General features: G+C 44.4%; 1 protein-coding gene across 5 annotated transcripts in view; it reads left to right on the plus strand.

Moving 5' to 3' along the window:
• The window catches only part of ryk (receptor like tyrosine kinase), a 357,734-nt gene that overhangs the window by 153,175 nt on the left and 189,140 nt on the right, over positions 1–15,419 (plus strand). For all 5 annotated transcript variants that reach the window (XM_067995687.1, XM_067995688.1, XM_067995686.1 and 2 more), the window contains 3 exons: positions 1,598–1,666; positions 4,042–4,186; positions 5,558–5,658. In XM_067995687.1, coding sequence (XP_067851788.1) covers positions 1,598–1,666; positions 4,042–4,186; positions 5,558–5,658 — 315 coding nt within the window. The remainder of the gene's footprint in view (positions 1–1,597; positions 1,667–4,041; positions 4,187–5,557; positions 5,659–15,419) is intronic.

The following is a 15,419-nucleotide window of genomic DNA, read 5'->3' on the forward strand; positions in this document are numbered from 1 at the left end:
GAAGTAACTGGGTAGATAAAAGGAATGTAATGTATATGAATTTTCAGAAGGCATTTGGTAAGGTCCCTCACAAGAGGCTTGTTAGAAAAATACAGGGCATCTGGTACAAAAGGAAATGTAGCAGCATGATTCAAAAGTTGATTGACTAATGGGAAACAAAGGGTTAGTGTAAATGGGCATTGCTTGGACTGGAGAAGGGTTGGAATTGGTGCCGCCCAGGGGATATATATGATTGTGCACTCTATACCAGAGTCCAAATCTTAAAAATTGCTGATGATGTAAAAGTGGGATAGACTGTAAAAGTCGTTGAGTTAGATACGTTAATTGAGTGGGCAGATAGTTGGCAGATGCAGCTTAATGCAGAGTACTGTGAGGTAATACATTATTGGGGAAGAAAAACATGGAATGGGAGTAAACATTCATTGGGAAGAGATTCAAGGATGTGGAAGAACTGAGAGACCTAGGGATTAGATGCATAATTCCTTGAAAGTGTGAGAGATAAAGCCATAAAAAAAAAGTCAATGTCGTTTTAGACTTTATAAATGGGACAGTGTTTACAAGAGCAGAGGTAACGATGAATTTGAATACGGTAATGGTTATGTCACAATTGCAGTAATGTGTGCAGTTTTGGGTGCTTCATTATAGAAAGGACATTAAAGCTATAGTACGGTGTAGATTCACTAGGATGATGCCAGGGCTGGAAAACCATCTGTATGGGGAGACACCTGAGGTACTAGGGTATTTTCACTGGAGCAGGGAAGGCTAAGAGGAGGATTAATTGAACATTTTAAAAATTATGAAGAGTTCTCATAGTGACTAGGGAAAAACTGTTTCCTGTGTGATGTGGGGTCATCAATTTAAAATAATCACTTAGAGTGAGGAGAGAGATTAGGAGAAATTTCTTTATACAGAGGGTTCTTGGAACATGGAATTCTTTGTCACGGAATAGTTGAGGCAGCAACCGTTGCCCTTCAGGGAAAAATGGATAAATATTTGATGTGGAGATGCCGGTGATGGACTGGGGTTGACAATTGTAAACAATTTTACAACACCAAGTTATAGTCCAGCAATTTTATTTTAAATTCACAAGCTTTCGGAGGCTTCCTCCTTCCTCAGGTGAATGGTGTTGTAAAATTGTTTACAATCAATATTTGAAGCAGACACAGATACAAGGTTACGGGGAGAGAGTGGGGCAGTGGAATTAGTTTTGGATTGTGCTGGTAAAATGTCAACACAGACGCGATTGGCTGAATGGCCTCCTATGCTATAAACATTTGTGGTTCTACCTGCTCACGTTTCTTGTAAAAAGCATTGTTCACGAATTGTAAAAAAACCGTTTCTTTCCGGGTGGGATTTGCTTAGATGTGGCATTTTAACAGTGTACTTTAGCATGTGATTATCAGTTCAATAACTTTAGTCGCACATTTACTTGGAGACTTTCAGATATTGCAGGACAACTGCATTTTGCAACCAACAAAACGATTTTCATATCTCATTCTGGTTAGCTCCAGAAGAGAGGCAAAATATGTGCACATTAGCATAAATAACCACTCTTATTTTAAAAGTAAAAAATTACAGATTTTGTTTAAATCTCTAGAACCTGAACAGGAAGGAAAAACTCCCATTTACTCAGGCAAAAACAACAGCAAAGATGGAAGAACTGCATGTAAGTAATGACTTTGGGGGAGGGTTGAGGAAGTAACTGACTAATATACATTTCCCTACTACTAAAATACAATTGAAAATGACAAATTTTCTTCCTCTACACTGCCCACTCTACAAACCTCTTCTATGCTATTTGAAGGAAATGCTTTACGTTGTTCATTTAAGAGAAGCAGTACTGCTGTAAATATGCCGTCTTCATTTCACAGAATATGTCTTTTATCCTGTGGGGAAACGGACAAAATAGTTTTAGTTAAGAAATATTATTCTGCACATGGAGGCCTGAATCATATAACATTAAAAGCCTAAATTTGCCTTTTCAAATTAGCAATAGAAATGTTTTTTTGTAAGGCTTGCTCATTTTTGGCAAATCATGTCCATGACTGAACACGGTAATAGAAGCTCAGTTGATATTTAGGCTGCATATAGTTAATCTTTACTTTCTCATCAAGAGACTTATAAGCAGTGGGGAAAAAAAAGACTTCCATTATCCACTGTATTGTAGACATTTTTAGATATAACTACTACTGCCATTTTACTCTGGTTGTGAAGGACCCCTCCCCCAAAAATGCACAATCTTTACTACCTTTTCAACTAAAGGCATTTTTAAAATGATCTATCCAAAGGATTTTGTGTCTGTTAGTTGTTGACGCTCCTGATTGGTCCACGCTAATGGTGTGACGCTGCTCCTCATCAGGCTCCAACAATGATCCACGCTAACCACACAATGCCAGCAATAATACATCAGGCAGACAATTTTTTATTTTCTATTTTTATTGTTGGCCTTCTATTTTTAGCATTATTTCCTATTTTTTTCCTTCTATGCAGTCATGCCCTGACCGCCCCTCTCACTCTGCTCTGTTAACCTGAATCTACTCCCTCCTCTTTTATTGGATTGCCAAAATCTGATTGGAGGCATCCCTGGAAGTCTGACCGTGTGACATTCTGACCGCGTGACATTCTACAAATGTTGCATTTACTTTTATAAAAGTTGGGTCTCCTGTAGTTAAGTATTGTTGCTCACCACCTGCTGCTCCCGGCTCTGCAGGAAACGCTGGGCCTCACGCCCACCCCGTTCCCCAGTATGCCCCTCTCCCCGAGGCCCCGTTCCTCTGTCTCCCCCGTTCCTCTGTCTCCCCCGTTCCCCAGTCTTCCCCGTTCCCCAGTCTCCCCCCGTTCCCCAGTCTCCCCCGTTCCCCAGTCTTCCCCGTTCCCCAGTCTCCCCCCGTTCCCCAGTCTCCATCCCCCCCCCCACCAATCTCCGTCTCCCTCTCTCCCTGGACCCCCGTTCCCCGGTCACCCTCTCTTTCTTCCCTCCCCCCACCACCACCACCACCACCACCACTCTGGAGTCCCCTCCAATTGCAGAAAGCCCTAACATTCCCGAGCTGCCCCCTCTCCGTGATTCCCAACTCTCCAGTCGACTGCAGGCTGCACTCCGTGGGTTCGTGGCTCTCTGCGGCGGTGGTTGGGTGACATCACTGAGTCGGAAGCTCCTCGATCAGAAGCCAGTGACTTCACGGATCGGAGGGGATGCGCCCTGCAGTGGGAAATTTAAACCACTGATCTTCCGGGCTGTGCTTGGGGAAGGAACCGCGATTCCGGGCAATACCCGGTCATTCTGGGAGTGTTGCGAACCCTACCCTTTGCACATAGCTGCACGTCAGGCTCTCATCCATCCCAGCCCCTTAGATTCAACCCAACCTAGCTTCTTCCTGGCCACCATTCCTGATTGGTGTGTGCTGCAACACTCAACATTCTTGCTGTCACTCTTCGGCTGATTGCTTCTGGCCCAAAAACTCCCCTTCTGAATCCTAAAATGTTGCAGTTTAAGCTAATAAATTATTTGTCTAATTTATTCACTATTATTGTTATGATGTAAGGTTATGCTGTCAGAAACCGATGGTATAGTCAACAATGAATGCTGTTGAAATCAGCAGGAACTGGGTTGGACGGGTTATTAATACTGACAGTTGGAGTGTACTTAAGTGATATCAAGATGGGCATTATTTGAGGGTGCATTAGTGATCTTAATCCTTTCAACTGTGTAAGTTGATTCATCTTCCATGTATTGTTGGGCTCCTCCAAGCTAGTCATTTTTGACACTCTCATCTTCATTCAGTTTTTACAAAAAAAGTCACAGAAAACACAAAAGGTTCTTAATCATAATTCTTAAGTGTTTTAAAACCAGTTTTAATGATGGGATTTCTTGTTTTTGATATCAGTTACATGAAAATTTGTTTTATACTTAAACAATGGAGATGTACGGTGTGAGGCAAATTGTGAACCTGGTCTATTACAGCCTTTATCTCAAGAATTCTTAATGTAAACGGCAGCAGATAATTTTAATTTCCATCTGAGTGTTCTGTTTCCTCACAGTTGATGCTGTACACACAGCACCCACTACCTCCACCCGTGTGTTTTACATCAGCGTTGGAGTTTGCTGTGCAGTCATATTCTTGGTGGCAATAATATTGGCTGTTCTGCACCTGCACAGCATGAAAAGAGTGGAACTCGATGACAGGTGAGTGTCATTCAGTTTAATGCTATGGAATATATGATTTCAAAAGGCATGGATTGCAATGAATGTTTCCATTTTTTTTAATGCACAGGATTTCATTTATTTGAAACATCTTATCAGCGATCTAGTATTTTTTGTTGTAGTTAGTGGATATAGTATTCTATGCAGCAATGTTTTTGTTTTAAATAGGACTTGATGGCATCAATTTAAGTATGCTTCTCATTATTTTGTATTCTAGTTGTGACTTCAGTGGCAGTGTAGGTTAACTGAGGGGGATGTGTTGTGACCCATCTCAAAATGTGGGTACTATTGGTGCCTTCAGCAACAGAAGTAACTGTGGTGATAAATTTGTTTCCTGAGGAAAAGGTTGCTACTTTCTGGCCACAGTCAACCAGAAGTTCTGCCACAATCAGTGAGCTGCAAAGTTTGCTGATAATCTAGTTGAAGAATATAATAGTTTAATTATCATATTTGGTACATCGCCATTCTAATTTAGAAGCGCCTCTGTCCATTTCTTTCAATATGAAGCAGGTGTCATTGTGTGTACAGCCAAGGTCATCAGTGTACACTTCCATCGCTTAAGGATAGGTCTAGTCATTTCAAACATAAATCGTGGCCTTAAATAAGATACATTTTTTTCATTCTTTCCACCCTTCCCCAAGTTGACATTTGTAAATATTGTTAAGCAATTCTCCAAAACACTCTGACAGAGGGAAGATTTTCAAGACCCCTCATTTTATTTCCCAAACTTTGTCTCATAGTCTTAGAGGAAGGGAAGTCTAGAGAGAGTGCTTGCTGTTCAAAGTACCTTTGAAGTACCTCTTCGACTCCAACCCCATTTCTCATCTTTATCTGCAAAAGGTAGACGGTAACATATATATTTGTTATGTGTTGGAAAATATTTCCCTTAAAGCCACCTCATGGAGGTTTGCCATTTCAGGTTTTTTGCCTTTGCTTAGCTATTCTGTGATGTATAAAAGTCGGAAAACTAGTGTGAATCCTGGAGTGAATCTATTCACTGTAGTGGAAGTTGGCACTTGGGACTGGTCTGATAGCTGATCTGGAGTCACCCAACCACAAAATAATAAACTACGGGCTTCCAATGCAGTATACTTGGCCAGTAGTGCTTTTAATATTTGTATACAAGTGATGAATTGCTCTACCTAAAACCCCTTTTTGTAAGAGGGAAGGTTAGTTGGATTTATTTGAGCAAATCACTTAATTGTCCTTCGATGTTTTCATGTTGCCTGTTCAAAATATATCTGAATGATTACATATATCATGATGAATGAGATAATAAAAATTGCAAATTGAAATAAAATATATTTTGAGCTGCTTCTCTGTAGTAATGAACTTTGTTTTTTGTTTTGTCAGTATGAGTGACAGTGGAAGCTCTCAAGGCCTGTCGCAGCCCTCCACGCAGACTACCCAGTATTTGAGAGCAGACACGCCCAACAATGCAACACCTGTCACTAGTAAGACTTTCTTCATTTGGTTAATGAGAGACTGTTCATTGTTTCATTTATAATTATGGGTCAGGCTGATTTGTAGAGAGTTAAATATCAATCCTATTTAGAAGTAAAAGCTTGTTGCTGTACGTTCCTATTAAAACAAACTCATGCTCTTGGATGTAGTTGAATAGTACAAAGTAAAGCCTTCCCTAATCAAGCCTGCCTTGGATTATCCAGATGTTATGCTCTGCTTTTCCATCTCTGATCTTGAAATACCATATTGCATAATTTTGTTGATTTGCCTGTTTCAAAACTGAGAGCAGGATTGGAATTCTTTTCTGTGCTAGTTTCATGGTAGTTAAAGCAACAGTGTCCTTGATTTTTAAAAAAATATATAATTCTTCCTGTTTACGGATTTAATGTTTTTGTAAATGTTTAGCTTTTGAACGGAGAAGAAAAATTATGATGCCTCTAGGTGAGGCAGCGTGATGGTGCTATGGTTTGCCAGCAAGTTTTGTTCAAGTACCATGCACTGCCTGGGAAATCAAGTCAGGTTGTCCATCGATAACATGGAGCTGTAGTCTGCTTAGCCTGCTCACATTCAAAATGGCAGCCCTTGTAAGATAGAGTCTGTCCCTGGTTATATCACATTGTATTACTACAAAATTATTACTGATACTGAATTATTATAAATGAACAAAAAGAGGTTGCAAAACATTTTTAAACTGCTTTCCTCGTCACCCATTGTACCCATTGGTGCCTGAAACAGTTCAGCTGAGAGGCGGGTCTCCCGAGGGTCAGCAAAGTCGGCAGTGAAACGGAGGAGAGATTGGTTGCCATTTTATTGGGGCAGTTAAAGGTAAGGAGGCCCGAAGTACTCGTAGGTCTTTCCTCATTCATTTTGTGCTACAGTTTGGCGATAGTACCTAATGCGAGGTAGTGATTTGGAGACTTCACAGTTGAGAGAGAAGTTCATGCCAGTGGCTGTTAAAGTCAGCTCCACCCTCAATTCCTTCGCTTCCAGGCTGCTAGGGGAGACATAGCGAGCGTGTCACAGTCGGCTGCACATAAATGCATCGGGCAGGTGACTGACGGATTATTTGCCAGGACAAGCAGGTATACAATAGCCAAAGTGAGCGAGCATTGGGATTCGTATCTCTGGCTGGCTTCCAACATCCCCACCATGTTTAGACCTGGGATGAACCTGGATGGATGGCTGCTTGGGGACAAAGGGTACCCCCTTCAAACCTGACCTCTGAGGAACCCCACCAATCAACAACAGGAGAGGCACAACTCCAACGACATGACAACCAGATGTGCCATCGAGCAAGCCATCGGCATGCTGAAGATGCACTTCAGCAATCTGGACAGGCCTGGAGGTGCCCTTCAATTCTCCCAACGAGGAACTCCAGGATAATCATGGTGTTCTGTGTGCTGCACAACGTAGTGCAGTAGTGAGGACTGGAAGTTCAGGAGGAAGGTAGTGTTCAGGACTCCTCATCTGATGAGGAAGACAAAGGTGAGGAGGAAGCTGGGGCACCTGACACAGGGTCAGCCGATCATATTGCTGCTCGGGGTGGCAGGAGGGCCCTGCTAGCTTGAAGGTTCAGTTAGTCATTCATACTGGAACAACGTTAAGATACCATTCCCCCTTGCACAAACATTCCTATAAACAATCACTAATTGGTGACCGTCAATTCATCTTTCCACCTTCCACACCAATTAAATGAAAAGCAGAATCAGAAGTAGCCATTCAATCATGGGGCACACGGGAATGTTGTGAGAAGCAAAAGGTATAATGTTCTCCAAAAAAATTAATTATCATAAAGATCTAAAGACACTCGTGCTTGCCCATGGTGAACGATACAGCCTTTCTCTTACTTTCCCTACCACCTCTACGAGGTGCTATCACTGTGGCTTCAGCAGAGCTAGTGGCAAGCTAGTCTGTACCTAGCTCGTCTTATGAGGTGCTCGCAGCTGACGACCTCTGGGTGTTGGAGCCCGTGAGGGCCCTGCCAATGACTAATCCACTTGTGCAGGGGCAGACTGGGCCAGCATATCCGGGTACTGGCTGAGGAGGGGCAGTGGGTGAGACCTGCAGATGTTCTGAGAAACGTGTGCACTTGCTTCTCCCTTCTCACCATCCACTCACCCGTGGGCCAGTGGCACATCACTCCTGCTTGTCTGCGGGAGAGCAGCTTGGAGGAGATCAGTGATGCCTTGGAAACCGATGCCTAATCTATCTGCCAGCTTGTTGAAGCCAGTAGAAATATTGGCAGCCATAGTATGGGCCGCCATCTGTGTCTGCGGGGACTCATTTGTTTGCCTGATACAACTTCCATAGAGGCAGCCAAACAGTCAGTCAAACATTGTATGGTGAAAAAGCCCTGTGACATCACAAATGTTCAAGCTGGACTCCTCTTTCCTCTGGGACATTGTGGACAGTGAGCCAGGCAGGACTGCCAGGACCTCGTACAGTTGCTGCTGACCCTCTTTCATGCTCCTTTTTAATTGATGCCCCCCCCCCCAACTTCAGCACCTGTGTCCAGCTGAGCAGAACTTGAGGAGTGCGCCCCCCCCCCCACTGCCCGTTGCGGAATCTTCACAGCTGTCCTTGCCACCACTCTTTGCTCCTGCTCGCTTGTGCCGTGTAACAGGCCATCGATTGCTCGTCTCTGCGCTGGTGACAGTGCGCCCTCAGCAGAAATGAGCTTATTTAAGAATTCTTTTTCCTCTCTGTACAGGGGCTCGTGTTCTTTGCATGATGACCCTGGAGGAGAGAAGAAAAGGATAAGATTTAGCAATGGAACTTTGCAAATGTTGAAATGCACGTGATTCACGTCATCAGATTTGCTGATGTGTTGAAGTCAGCTGAAGGTGACTTTGTCTTGTGGGCACTGTGGGTTCGAGAGATTAATGCTGTCATCCTGGTCTGATGGACCGCCAACCTCGCCATCTCCAAGGTGGCAGAGATGCCATTTCATATCCAAAGCTGCATCCACCGCAGGGTAAACTTCAACAATCGCTGGGTTATGATGCCGGTCCTTGCCCTCTCCCTGGCATTTTATGCACTCTTTTTCCTGCAAGGGTGGAATGACAGACCTATGAATGGCTGAGGTTTGTGTGCATCCATTGGATGCAGTGCATGCGGTGAGGGTGACACTTAGGCAGATGCACGTGAGTGGAATTGGCATGCCTCTGGAGGACGTGGGGCATACCTCTGGGGGACGTGATGACTGTGCCATTTCAGGACGTGTGCTGAGAATGGGTGGAGTTGAATGAGGTGGATCAGATGACCTGAGGTTTTGGGTGACTGGCAGTGGTGGAGGGAGTGATGAAGTGCATGCAAGCGGTCCGATTGGTGCTGATAAGAGTGAAGTGCGTGTGAGGAGTGCTGTGAATGGAGTACGCTTGACAAGACAAAGTGAGAGGGGGTGTACATCAGGATGTAGTTGCATAAAGACGTTTCTGACCTGGTCGGGTCATTGAACTGTTTGTGGCACTGGATCCAAGTCCTCACGATCACGCTCCTGCTGCTCGCTTCTTCTACCACCTCCACTCAGGCTTTCTTCATGGTGGCAGCAGGTTTTTTCTTCCTGCTGCTGGGAAAGAGGACCTCCCTCCTGACCCTTAGTGCACCCAGCAGAACATCCAGGGAAGCGCCTGTGAACCTGGGGGCAGCCTCCCTTCTCCTTGAGGCCATATCGCAGATCTTCTACAAATTCAAATCACCTCCAAACCTCTTGCTCCATTTCAATGCTGCACTGGGCCTTTTAAAAAGTCGCCAGGAAATTGCGTCATGCGGGTGCACGTCATGCGCAGTGGAGCCGCGAAACCCGGAAGTACCCGGCACTTCCCAGAAATGCTAGGGAACCAAGCGACTAGTGAGAAGGAGGAATTAAAGGAAATTAGTATAAGATTTAAAAAAATATAGTGCTGGAGAAATTAATGGGACTGAAAGTTGATAAATCCCCAGGGCCTGATAATCTCCATCCCAGAGTACTAATAGAGGTAGCCATGGAAATAGTGGATGCATTGGTTGTCATCTTCCAAAAGTAGCCAGTACGTGACAAGCCCAACAAGAGGGGATGCAATTCTAGATTTAGTCCTGGGAAATGAAGATGGGCCAGTGGGTGACCATATTGGGGATAGTGACCACAATTCAGTTAGTTTTAGCATTATTATGAAAAAGGACAGAGTTAAATCAGGAGTAAACGTTTTAAATTGGGGGAAGGCAAATTTTACAGAACTAAGAGGTGTTTTGGCAGAAGTGGACTGGACACAACTACTTGAGGAGAAATCAGTGGCAAGCCAGTGGGAGGCACTAAAAAGTTAAATTCTACGGGTACAATGCAGACCCGTCCCCTGGTTGTCTAGAAGTATACGGGGCAAGATAAAGCAGAAAAAGAAAGCTTATGACTGTCACAGAAAACTAAATACTGCACAAAGCCTAGAGGAGTATAGAAAGTACAGAGATGACGTAAAAAAGGAAATAAGGAAAGCAAAGAGAGGGCATGAAAAAATATTAGCTAGTAAGATTAAAGAAAACCCAAAGATGTTTTATTAGTATATTAAGAACAAGAGGACAGCTAAGGAAAAGGTGGACCTATCAGGGATGATAAGGGTAACTTGTGTGTAGAAGCAGAGGATGTGGGTAGGGTTTTAAATGAATATTTTGTCTCCGTATTCACAAAGGAAAGGGATGATCCGGACGTAGTAATTAAAGAGGAGAGGTGTGAAATATTGGATACGGTAAACATAACGAGAGAGGAAGTACTAGAGGGACTGGAATCCTTGAAAGTTGATAAGTCACCAGGGCCGGATGGATTGTTTCCTAGACTATTGAAGGAAGCAAGGGAGGAAATATCGGATGCTCTGAGGATCATTTTCCAATCTTCACTGGATACAGGGGAGGTACCGGAGGACTGGAAGACTGCAAACATAGTACCATTGTTTAAAAAGGGAACGAGGGAAAGGCCGGACAATTATCGGCCGGTCAGTCTTACCTCAGTGGTGGGCAAACTATTAGAATCAATACTGAGAGATAGGAAAGGCATGGTTTAATCAGGGATAGTCAGCATGGACTTGTTCAGGGAAGGTCATGCCTTACAAATCTGATTGAATTCTTTGAGGAAGTGACAAGGAGGATTGATGAGGGTAGTGTAGTGGATGTTGTCTACATGGATTTTAGTGAGGCATTTGACAAGGTCCCACATGGCAGACTGATCAGAAAGGTAAAAGCCCATGGGATACAGGGAAATGTGGCAAATTGGATCCAAAATTGGCTCAGTAACAGGAAACAAAGGGTAAAAGTCAATGGATATCTTTGCAAATGGAAATCCATTTCCAGTGGTGTGCCACAGAGCTCAGTGTTGGGTCCCTTGCTGTTTGTGGTATATATTAATGATTTGGACTTGAATGTAGGGGGCATGATTGGCAAATTTGCAGACGACACAAAAATTGGCCGTGTAGTTGATAGTGAAGAGGATAGCTGTAGACTCCAAGAAGATATCAATGGGCTGGTGGAGTGGGTGGAAAAGTGGCAAATGGAGTTCAACCCGGAGAAGTGTGAGGTAATGCACTTAGGGAGGGCAAACAGTAAAAGGGAATACGCAGTAAACTGGAATATACTGAGAGGGGTAGAGGAAGTGAGAGACCTTGGAGTGCATGTGCACAGGTCCCTGAAGGTGGCAGTACAGGTAGATAAGGTTGTGAAGAAGGCATACGGAATGCTCTCCGTTATTAGCCGAGGTAAAGAATACAAAAGCAGGGATGTAATGATGGAACTGTATAAAATGCTGGTAAGGCCACAGCTGGAGTATTGTGCGCAGTTCTGGTCACCACATTACAGGAAGGACGTAATTGCTCTGGAGAGAGTGCAGAGAAGATTTACAAGAATGTTGTCAGGGCTTGAAAATTGCAGCTACGAGGAGGGATTGTATAGACTGGGGTTGTTTTCCTTGGAGCAGTGGAGGCTGAGGGGTGACTTGATTGAGGTGTTCAAAATTATGAGGGGCCCAGATAGAGTATACAGGAAGTACCTGTTTCCCCTAGCAGAGAGTTCAAGAACGAGAGGACATAGATTTAAGCTGATTGGCAGAAGGATTAGAGGGGACATGAGGAAAAACGTTTTTACCCAGAGGGCGGTGGGTGTATGGAATTTGCTGCCCGAATTGGTGGTAGAGACAGGGACCCTCAACTCTGGACATGCACCAAAAGTGCTGTAAGCTGCAGGGCTACGGACCTGGTACTGGAAGCTGGGATTAGAATGGACACCTGGTTGTTATTCGAGCTGGCACGGACACAATGGGCCGAATGGCCCCCTTCTGTGCTTTTTCTTTTCTATGGTTCTAAAAGTCTATAGATTATGGAACAGTTCCTGCAGATTGGAGGGTGGCAAATGTAACCCCAATATTTAAAAAAAGAGGGAGAGAAAACACGGAACTACAGATCGGTTAGCCTAACGTCAGTATTAGGGAAAATACTAGAGTCTATTATGAAGGATGTGATAACAAGACCCTTAGAAAATATCAACAGGATTAGACAAAGTCAACATGGATTTATGAAAGGGAAATAGTGTTTGACAAACCTACTGGAGTTTTTTGAGGATGTAACTGGTAGAATAGATAAAGGGAGATCCCGTGTATTTGGATTTTCAGAAGGCCTTTGATAAAGTCCCACATAAGAGGTTGGTGTGCAAAATTAAAGCACATGGGATTGAGGGTAATATACTGGCATGGATTCAAAATTGTTTAACAGACAGGAAACAGAGAGTAGGAATAAATGGGTCTTTTTCAGGGTGACAGGCGGTGACTGATGGGGTACCACGGGGATCAGTGCTTGGGCTCCGGCTATTCACAATATATATCAATGGAACCAAATTTTTTTTTTTATTCGTTCATGGGATGTGGGCATCGCTGGCAAGGACAGCATTTATTGCCCATCCCTAATTGCCCTTGAGAAGGTGGTGGTTAGCCGCCGCCTTGAACCGCTGCAATCCGTGTGGTGAAGGTTCTCCCACAGTGCTGTTCGGGAGGGAGTTCCAGGATTTTGACCCAGCAACGATGAAGGAACGGCGATATATTTCCAAGTCGGGATGGTGTGTGATTTGGAGGGGAACGTGCAGGTGGTGTTGTTCCCATGTGCCTGCTGCTCTTGTCCTTCTAGGTGGTAGAGGTCGTGGGTTTGGGAGGTGCTGTCGAAGAAGCCTTGCCGAGTTGCTGCAGTGCATCAACTCGCCAACATCAAATGTAATATTTCCAAGTTTGCTGATGACTCAAAACTAGGTGGGATCGTGAGTTGTGAGGAGGATGCAAAGAGGCTTCAAGGTGATTTTGACAAGTTGAGTGAGTGGGCAAATACATGGCAGGTGCAGTATTACTGCCACAGGCTGAGAGCAAATTGAATGCCTATTCATTCGATGAGGAATGATGAATGGCACAGAAAGTCCTGGAGAAAGAGCATGTAAAAAAGATTTGCTTGGATTCAAATGGTGCAGAAAAGAAATGTAAAGGGATGAACTATGAGGAGAGATTAAAGAAGCTTGTGCTCTATAGTCTGGAGGGATGGGGACCTCATGGAAGAACATAAAATATCAGATGGTACTTGTAAATAAGGGAAGGCACTAACCTTTGCTGGACTCGTGTTCCACAGGTGCTGACTACCCACTAGTGCATAGTTACATGCAATTTGCAGCATAGAAATAGGTCACACGAGCTTCCAACCACTTTATTTACTTCATCTAACCCCATCAACATATCCTATTATTTTCTCTCTCATTTACTTACCTAGCTTCCCCTTAAATGCATCCACACTGACCACGACTGACCGAGCTGGCCGAATCCTGACGGACATAGCTGCTAGACTAGGCCTGTGGCAGGTGGTGAGCAAACCAACATGAGGGAAAAACCTACTTGACCTCGTCCTCACCAATCTACCTGTCGCAGATGCATCTGTCCATGACAGTATTGATAGGAGTGACCGCCGCACAGTCCTTGTGGAGACAAAGTCCCATCTTCACACTGAGGACACCATCCAACGTGTTGTGTGGCACTACCACCGTGCTAAATGGGATAGATTCAGAACAGATCTAGCAGCTCAAAACTGGGCATCAATGAGGCACTGTGCACCATCAGCAGCAGCAGAATTGTATTCCAGCACAATCTGTAACCTCATGGCCTGGCATATTCCTCACTCTACCATTATCAACAAGCCAGGGGATCAACCCTGGTTCAATGGGGAGTGTAGAAGAGCATGCCAGGAGCAGCACCAGGCATACCTAAAATGAGGTGCCAACCTGGTGAGCCACTGGAGAGTTTTCCCCCTGATTCCCACTGACTTCAGTTTTACTAGGGCTCCTTGGTGCCACACTCGGTCAAATGCTGCCTTGATGTCAAGGGCAGTCACTCTCACCTCACCTCTGGAATTCAGCTCTTTTGTCCATGTTTGGACCAAGGCTGTAATGAGGACTGGAGCAGAGTGGTCCTGGTGGAACACAACTAAACATCAGTGAGCAGGTTATTGGTGAGTAAGTACCGCATGATAGGAACAGGAGTAGGCTGGTCCGCCATTTGATAAGATCACGACTGATCTGTGATCTAACTCCATATATCTGCCTTTGGCCCATATCCCTTAATACCTTTGGTTGGCACAAAGCTATCTATCTCACATTTAAAATTAGCAATTGAGCTAGCATCAATTTCTGTTTGCGGAAGAGAGTTCCAAACTTCTACCACCCTTTGTGTATAGAAGTGTTTTCCAATCTCACTCCTGTAAGGTCTGCTCTAATTTTTAGACTGTGCCCCCCAGTCCTAGAATCCCCAACCACCGGAAATAGTTTCTCTCTATCCACCCTATCCGTTCCCCTTAATATCTTATAAACCTTGATCAGATCACCCCTTAACCTTCTAAACTCCAGAGAATACAACCCCAATTTGTGTAATCTCTCCTCGTAACTTAACCCTTGAAGTCCGGGTATCATTCTAGTAAACCTATGCTGCACTCCCTCCAAGGTCAATATGTCCTTCCGAAGGTACGGTGCCCAGAACTGCTCTCAGTACTCCAGGTGCGGTCTAACCAGGGTTTTGTATAGCTGCAGCATAACTTCTGCCCCCTTGTACTCCAGTCCTGTAGATATAAAGGCCAGCATTCCATTAGCTTTATTGATTATTTTCTGCACCTGTTCATGACACTTCAATGATCTATGTACATGAACCTCGAAGTCCCTTTGGACATCCACTATTTTTAACTTTTTATCATTTAGATAGCACCCTGTTCTATCCTTTTTTCGTTCAAAGTGGATGACCTCACATTTGCCTACATTGAATTCCATTTGCCACAGCTGTGGGCCCCGACAACATCCCGGCTGTAGTGCTGAAGACTTGTGCTCCAGAACTAGCTGTGCCTCTAGCCAAACTGTTCCAGTGCAGCTACAACACTGGCATCTACCCGACCATGTGGAAAATTACCCAGGTATGTCCTGTCCACAAAAAGCAGGTCAAATCCAATCCGGCCAATTACTGCCCCATCAGTCTACTCTCAATCAACAGCAAAGTGATGGAAGGTGTCATCGACAGTGCTATCAAGCGACACTTACTCACCAATAACCTGCTCACCGATGCTCAGTTTGGGTTCCGACAGGACCACTCGGCTCCAGACCTCATTAGAGCCTTGAGGTGAGGTGAGAGTGACTGCACTTGACATCAAGGCAGCATTTGACCGAGTATGGCATCAACGTGCCCCAGCAAAATTGAAGCCAATGGGAATCTCTCCAGTGGCTGGAGCTG

Source organism: Heptranchias perlo, chromosome 13 (genome assembly GCF_035084215.1).
Source record: "Heptranchias perlo isolate sHepPer1 chromosome 13, sHepPer1.hap1, whole genome shotgun sequence".
Classification (NCBI taxonomy): domain Eukaryota; kingdom Metazoa; phylum Chordata; class Chondrichthyes; order Hexanchiformes; family Hexanchidae; genus Heptranchias; species Heptranchias perlo.